The sequence below is a fragment of the Mesitornis unicolor genome, unplaced genomic scaffold (assembly GCF_000695765.1).
Source record: "Mesitornis unicolor isolate BGI_N332 unplaced genomic scaffold, ASM69576v1 scaffold11175, whole genome shotgun sequence".
In the NCBI taxonomy this organism is placed as follows: Eukaryota; Metazoa; Chordata; class Aves; order Mesitornithiformes; family Mesitornithidae; genus Mesitornis; species Mesitornis unicolor.
This window is the reverse complement of record NW_010184838.1, coordinates 23045-31526: the sequence shown is the minus strand read 5'-3', so window position 1 is coordinate 31526 and position 8482 is coordinate 23045. Positions and strand designations below refer to the sequence as shown.

The following is an 8482-nucleotide window of genomic DNA, read 5'->3' as shown; positions in this document are numbered from 1 at the left end:
AACCCGCTCCTGGACGATGCGACGACGGCCGCCCCGGAGAACCTCACCTTCCCCAACAGCAACGGCGCCTTCCTGGGTGCCGCGCTGGGCGGCGTGCGGGCGGACGCCAACGGGAGGGTGCTGTCGGCGAGGGCGCTGAAGCTGATGTATTATCTGCGGGAGGACGGCCCCGCGGTGGCGGAGACCCGGCAGTGGCTGGGGGGGCTCTTTCGGGGGCGCCCCGCGGGACATCCCGGACTTGAACTACTCCTCCATTCAGGTAACACAGAGGTGGGGACCTCCGAGACCCGGGCTGCCCCGTCGGCAGAAGGAGATGGTGGAGAGAAAAGGCAGGGGCCGGCCTGTAGGCTTTACTGTGTTACCTGAAAGTCAACGTAACTCCCGAGACACACAAAGTATGTTTAGAGAGGAGATGTTTTATTCTGCACAGGGTGGAAGACTTCCACAAATCAAGCACACCACGTGCAAAGCGGGGTGTTGGAGATTGGACTAGATGATCTTTTGAGGTCCCTTCCAATCCCTAACGTTCTGTGATTCTGTGAAAACATGCAGCCTATATATCTTTGATACGTGATTAAAAAAACTCCACCTGAAACTACATTAATTGGTACAAAGTTACTTTACTTTCTATTTGCTAACTAATCTCTTGCTTTCCATGCTAATAATTAGTTCACATGCACAGCATTCCTCCTCTTCTGGGTTGGGGGGTTTCTTGAGTCAGTGGTCTGTGAGTTGGTGGTCACGATCCCCCCCTACCACATTTACCTTTCCCTAAGTTTTCACAACTTTTGCAGGCTCCATCCTCATTGGGCAACTTCCCAGCCCGCAGAGCCTCTTTGGGCGTGAGGATTGGACTCATCAGTGTTGTAGCTTCTCTTCAAGGACATAGTCATTAGTAGGGCATGCAAAAAGACTGATTAGAAATCCTTAAATTACAGCTCCAAGGACCAAGTCTTGCTGTCCTAAATTTATGTACCAGAATGCTTCATTATCTACACATGGTTTCCTTCTATCATCTCTTGTTAAACTGTTTCACTGCATCATCAAGGTAATAGCTGGTAACAGCTGCAGCGCTCTGAGCAATGCTTCCAGTGTCATCCACTCCATGCTGCTCATGCGATGCATTGTCTTTGGCCTCTACTTTGTGTAAGCAACACTCCTGGGGGTTGTGAGTGCCACAGAATTGTGTTAGTGCCAATGTAACGTAATAAAGAGCAAGAGTAGAAGTCCTTCATCTTTTCTCTCCTTGTTTTAACAACAGGTGTCTCACTTTACCTCACTGTCCAGACAACAGGAGTTTGAAGGAAATACCAAGACTGTGATCCCGCTCTTCTCCGTAACATATTTCTTGACAATAACATTTTCTATCATCTCTTGCCTAAGGTAAAGTGTCTTCTAAGCTGTGGATCAATAAGAAGTGACCTCTGCTCTTTATCTTGGCTATATTGGCTTCTGCTCTTGTAAAGTGAAGTCATTCTTGAAGCTGCAGACTTCATGTAGTAATAGGCAGCGTGTGTTTCTTTGCTGAGTCTCTCCTACTTGTGTGTATTTCCCAACTGCTTAAATGGGTTTCATGATAAGTACCAGACAAATACCTGAACGAGCGTTCAGATCAGACACGCACAGCTTGAATGCTAGTGTCCATTTGTCTGTTCTTTGAAGCCATCAGTCATTTCTGTAGCCCAAACCTCCTAAGAATCCTTTTTGCAGCTGATGGTTTTGAAACTGTTTAAACAACTGAAACAGCCCCCTGCTCTTCATGTTTTTAAGAGATCAGAGGTGCTGTACCTTTGGTACTGAAAAACACTGTGCCAAAGTAAATGCTTTTGATAATGAAAGGGTTTTACTTTACCCTCTGCAGAAAGGGGGGCAGAAATTTGATTTAGCCAGCCTGGCAGTGGCAGAATTCTGCACAAGCACTTCTGCTGAATAAAACTTACCAGCTTGACTTGGCACACCCAGTGGAAACATCCACTGAAAAGATGCCTAAAAGTCAAACAGAAAAGTCACCATTTGGGGGGAGGGAAGGAGTAGGTGGTGCTGCTGCTGAGGTTATTCTACTGCTTTCTTGTGTTATTCACAGCTTTTCTCCTCATTCTGCCCACAAGATAGTTTTTTGTAAAGATAGTTAAATAGGGGAAGGAAGCACGGGAGGGAAGAGGAAGTGTACCCTGGTAAGATCTGTTTCTGCCACCTGTTCAATTAAGGTGCAGATGAATGAGCACTAACTTCATAGGTTACTGCAAGTCTGGGTATGGCTTTAGGTATTTTGCTTACTGATAGAGTCTGAGCCTCACCTGCTGTCCACAGAAAACTTAGCCTGCCCTTTCTTTGTGCTGGTGGAAGGTGAACTAGTGTACATTTTACAACCATAGGGCAGTATTTGTGTGCTGTGCTTGAGAAATAAAGTTCTACTCAGAGTGGGCTTATTGGTTTAGTGCTTTTGTCAAGCATTGTGCCCATTAGGCTGCACAATTTCAGGGTATCAGCTGTCTTGTGTCCAGTTGTTTGACCAGACAGAGCAAGGGTGGTTCCACCAACACACACTTCTTGCCTTGGAAGCAAGAGATTCTTTTAAAGTTCAGAAATGGTCTACAGGCTGGAAAATACTACTGATCAGGCAAGAGGCAAATCTACTCTCTCAATGTGGTGCTGTCAGTAGCATCACATGGGAAGTCTCCCACTGGGAGCGTTTCACAGGGAATCCTTGAGCTGGCCCTTGGGGCCATCTTGGCAAATTGCTGGTAGCCCATCTGTCTGCTGAGAAAGGTGCTCTACACAGCACTTACTGCTTGGGAGGTGCTTCCATACTACACCGATACACTACAATAAGAACCTGTGTAAAACGAAAGCTTCTAAAAATTCTTCATTTTTTGAGTCATCCTAAATCTAGCCTCTCATTGGTAGTGCTTATGTATCATCATTTTGACAGCTCTATTGTTATTGATGCAAAGATCAGTACACTTTCTTTCTTTTATGCATATAACCGAAAAGCAGTTACAATACAATACATTACTATGTATTAAGCACCTCCTATTATAAATTAATCTTATCTAATGCTCACCTGGGAGCTCTTCTAGCAACTTTCATCAAGAGTTCTTTTCACAGACAGGGTATTGTTGCACTTACCATGTCAAACACCTTGGTGAAATATTTGATGTGTAACTAAGATATTCCTTAAAATATTTTCAGGCTGAGCTGCATAAGAAATAATGTCTGGCTTGCATGCTGTGGAGTGGTTTCTGCCGGTTTAGCTGTGTTAAGCAGCTTTGGATTGATGCTCTTTTGTGGAGTGCCATTTGTGGTCACTGTAGCAAACGCACCATTTCTTATTCTAGGTAAGTACAAAAAGCAAGTCAGATCCAGATACGAAGACTAAAGCAGAGTTAAAACAACTTGATGGCATTACTCTTTTGTGATGTGAGCATCGGATCATCATATTTCTAAAGACACATTAACAAAAGGAGTGCCGAGGAGAATCTCCATCCTTTACTGGATGCAGGGGGAACCATAGTGACAAAGGACGAGGATAAGGATGAGGATAAGGCTGAGACACTTAGTGCCTTCTTTACCTCAGTCTTTGATAGTAAGTTCAGCTGTTCTCCAGCTATCCAGCCTCCTGAGCGAGAAAACAGGCACGGGGAGCAGAACAAAGCTGCCATGATCCAAGAGGAAATGGTTAGTGACCTACTCTGACAATTAGACATACACAAGCCTACAGGACCAGATGGGATGCACCCAAAGGTACTGAGGGAGCTGGCAAAGGTGCTCACCAAGCCCCTTTCCATCATCAGCAGTCCTGGCTGACTGGGGAAGTTCCACTTGACTGAAGGTTGGCAAATAATGCACCCATTTACAAGAAGGGCTGGAGGGAGGATTCTTGGCAGAGAGGGATCTGGGGGTGCTGGTCGACAGCCGACTGAACATGACGAGTAACAGGACAAGAGGAAATGGTCTCAAGTTGCACTTGGGGAGGGTTAAATTGATTATTAGAAGTTTCTTCACTGAAAGGGTTGTCAGGCATTGGAACAAGCCGTCCAGGGAAGTGTTAAAGTCACTATCCCTGAAGGTATTTAAAAGATGGGAAGATGAGGTGCTTAGAGATGTAGTTTAGCAGTGGACAGGTTATGGTTGGACTCAATCTTAAAGGTCTTTTCCAGCCAAGTTAATCTGTGTTCCTATACACAGTTCTGTCCTGCAGTGAGGAAAGGAGTCACTTGGAGGTGCAGCTTCCTCTGAGCTCCTGCAGCAGGGTGAGCTGCTCAGCTCAGTGTGCCCACATTGGGGCTGGAGCAGGGCTCTGGCAGAAGGGCAGCTGTTTCTGAAAAACGATGCCTGCTCTAGTTCTGCTGCTACAGCATAAACACTATAAATGAGACAGTGGTACAGTTAGCATTTCTGGTGTTACTCTGGTGTCCCTGGTAGTTTGTCCATGCTGATTAACCCTTTATTTAACTAGAGCTAGTACTTGAGGTGAGCTCAGCAGGGTTCTGTCACTGCATTCCTCTGTATCATCACCTGCTGTTTTCTATAGGCATAGTATAGGCATTTACATATCTGATTAGCTCTGGAGAAGTTTGCCTACCCCAAAGCAGTTGTTCTATGGGACGGCTGAATTTGCCAGCAATTTAAGCAAGTGCAGAGGTCTTCCCTAAACCATCCATGTCTTGACCACCTCTTTTGAAGTACAGTGCAAGCTCCCTGCTTCTCTGCTGTTGGTCAACCTCAGGGTAGCTCAAAAGCAGCACCATGGAATGCATGTCCACTGTGCACCTCATGCTACACCAGCACTGACTTAATCTGTCATCACCTGTTTCATGTGGTGAATATGAGGAGTAAGTTACTATCAGTTTTTTGTATCCCATTTTCAGAGTGTTGTCTTTGGTCAGATAAAATTTGGTCTGAGCAGGGCTGTCTGTAATTTCAAGTAAGAATTCCATCTTGTTAAGGTATGAAACTTCCTCTGCGATATAATGACTATGTAGTAAACAGTCTCGTTTAGCTATACAACTGAAGTGATGCACCATCTGTGCAACCAGCTCCCCCGAAAAATGCAAAGTTGGTATCATTGCATCACAGTTGCACAGGCAGCTTGACAGCCAGAGCTGAACTTTCCAAATACCATGAGATAATATTGCTGCAGATAAATTTCTGCTTGTCAAATCGTTGTGTGGTCTTTTCTACAATAAATTCATGTGATGTTTTCTTGGTCTCACGCTGAGGAAAGCACATGGAACTCCCCAGTGTTTCCCACATAATTCACATGCATTTTGCATTTGCATTTGTTTGCTCATCAATTGAAGAGGCTCTGAATTTCACAAAGACCCTGTTGTATACCTGGAAAAGGGCTTAAGCCAGTCTCTTCAGATCTTTATAAACAACATGTACAGTTTTGTCTTCCTTACATAAAAGAAAACAAATTACCAGCACATTGGATGAATTTCCTTGAAGCCTCCCTGCTTTCCGGAAGCGGCCTGGCTTGCTGCCATCCAGTTGTAACTTCTGACTTGCTGCTTAATTCAGCTTGGCATGTTTACTGGAAATCATCTGCTCAGGCAGCAGATAGATTTCATCTCTATGTTTAGCTGTTTCATCTATGCTTGCTCCTTTTATTCATGCAGTCTTGCTTCCCCTTTTTCTGTAACTATTTTTTCAGGGAATAGAGGAGCCTTTGATAACAGCAACATTGGCGAAATACTGAAAAGTCTGTGATTAAAATCTGGAGAATTAGCAGAGCCGAGAGAAACATGTTGGCTCCTCCTTTTTGAACTGCAGCTCACTTACTCTTGTGTCTTAGCAAAACCTCTAGCCCAGGACCCAGTCTTCCTGGCAGGGTTTGCCAGGACTCTGGTGGGTATTATATGCAGACACATCAGTATAAGTGTGGAGATAAATGAATAATAAATCATGAATAAATGTTCAAAGATAAACTGGAGAGAAGAAGAGGGGAAAGCAAAGTGCGTAAAAAAGCAAACCAGTGAAGAACTGGGATCACTGTTCTCCCACATGATAGCAATTGTGCTCACTGTCTGCTGAAGGCAGAGAAAGAAATTATTGGTCTAGTTTGTTGCAGTGATGAGGAAATTCCAGAGACAGTGGGGAACTTCCAACAATAAGGATGGTTGAGCATCAGAATAAACTAAGTATTTAAATCTGTAATCACTGGACACCTGGCCAGCAGGTACACCACACTTGTCAGAGATGGACTGGATATGCTCAGCCCTTCAGCAGAGTAGGATGAGAGATCAACAGCCCTTCAGGTCACCAGGAATTTCTTAAATGTAATAAATTCAGCTACACACAAAGGATCTGTTTTCCTGTATCTGTTTCACTTCATCAGCACTAAAGCAATGTTCATAGCCTAACTTTCAAAATCTTATGCAGACTTGAATGTGATTAATTTTGTATTTTTTGTGGGTGTTAGTGGAAACTGCCATTGACAATGCAGTGTTAACTTTTTCTCCTCCTGCAGGAGTTGGTGTTGATGACATGTTCATCATGATCGCTTGCTGGGAACAAAGTTTAAGAAAAAAAGAGAAATCTGAGGTTAAATCTCTGCTGGCTGAGACTTACGCAGAAGCAGCACTTTCTGTGACCATCACCACTCTCACAGATGTTTTGGCCTTCTTCATTGGCACCTGGACTGCTTTTCCATCTGTGAGGTCATTTTGCCTCTATACAGGCACTGCTTTTGTCTTCTGCTATATATATACCATGACCTTCTTTGGGGCAATCATTGTATTAAATCATAAAAGGGAGCAGGGAAACCGACACTGGCTGACTTGTATGCCTGTGGGAGCAGATAAAGATCAGGCTGCAATGTCCTGCTTGTACAATGCTTGCTGCATAGGCAGCTGTTCTAGGGAGTCATCTCAGCTAGAAACCAAACAGTTAGAAAGTGAACATCCAATGAGCATATTCTTTGAAAAGTATTATGGTCCTTTTTTAACAAACAAATGGATCAAGCTGCTTGTGGTGTTGCTGTATGGAGCGTATTTGGGTAGCAGTGTTTATGGATGTACTCATATCAGGGAAGGCATTGATCTTAGAAATCTGGCGAGTGATGACTCTTACGTTATCCCATACTATGACGACGATGACAAATACTTCTCAGCCTATGGACCGAGGGTCATGGTTGTCATTACTGACAGTGTAGATTACTGGAATGAGACTGTTCGTCTTGACATTGAGAACTGCACACAGAATTTAGAGGGCATTTCCTATGTAGATGGGAACCTCTCAGAGTCATGGCTGAGAGTATACACAAAGCTTGCAAGCAGTGGTTTGATAAGTATAAGCAATAAGACTCTTTTTGTTAATAACTTACCTACACTGTTCCGAATTGTTCCCAGTTTTGAGTGGGACGTTAACAAGACTCAGGATAAAATAGAAGCTTCACGTTTCTTCATCCAGACGGTGAATGTGACCTCAGCTGTTGATGAGAAGAATCTTCTCAATCAGTTAAGAGAGACAGCCGAGCAGTGCAGTACTCCGTTAATGGTGTACCACCCTGCGTTCATCTACTATGACCAGTACCTGGTCATAGTGCAGAACACCATTCAGAACATTGTTGTCGCTGCTGGGGCAATGCTCGTTGTCTCCCTTCTGCTTATTCCCAACCCGTTGTGTTGCTTGTGGGTGACTTTTGCTATAGCTTCTGTTATAGTTGGTGTTGCTGGCTTTATGACGTTTTGGAAGGTCAACCTAGATTCCATATCCATGATCAACCTGGTCATTTGTATAGGGTTTTCAGTAGATTTTTCTGCTCATATTTCCTATGCCTTTGTTACAAGTGGAGAGACATCAGCTAATAAAAGGGCAACCGAAGCTCTGTCCTTGCTAGGTTACCCAGTATTACAAGGTGCAGTTTCTACTGTACTAGGAGTAGCTGTCCTGGCTGCAGCAAAAACCTACATCTTTAGGACATTTTTCAAGATCATGTTCCTTGTTATTTTGTTCGGGGCTCTTCACGGTCTTGTTTTTATTCCAGTGTTTTTAACTTTTTTTGGAAACTTAGGCAGATCATCCTACAATACCAAATCTGAAAAGCTAGAGCTTAGGTTCAGACATGATAAAGATTGTCCATGACTAAGTTCAATTCAATATATTACGTATTTATTATATGCATATTAAAATGCAGTGACTTTCAAGGAATATAAGAAATAAAGAAAATGAAGGACAGAAAAATAAACACAGCAGGGAAACAAAGGCTTCACAGAAGTCAGGCAAGAAAAATAACAGAAGAAGAAATGAAAACACCATGAGTTTACATTTCCTTATTTTTATGTGTGCTTGTCTAATACTTTAATGTTGTTAAACCTTTTTTTGTGACTTTGTTTTCTGAGTGTATTAAAGTTGATATAAACACTGACCACTGCATCAGCTTAATGGGCTACATTACAGGTTTGCCAGGCAATGTACACAGGAAGGTAGGTTTGCATTTTGAAGACAACTTTCCCCTAAGAGGCTCAAATGTGGAGGT

General features: G+C 43.5%; 1 protein-coding gene across 1 annotated transcript; it reads left to right on the top strand.

Moving 5' to 3' along the window:
• Positions 1-59: 59 nt before the first annotated feature.
• Positions 60-8088, top strand: PTCHD3 (patched domain containing 3; the record flags this gene model as incomplete). The annotated part of the gene is given in 4 exon segments (XM_010184627.1): positions 60-222; positions 1214-1383; positions 3193-3338; positions 6473-8088. Coding segments are annotated over 4 exon segments (2095 nt in total), but the record flags the coding sequence as incomplete, so codon positions are not given.
• Positions 8089-8482: the final 394 nt, after the last annotated feature.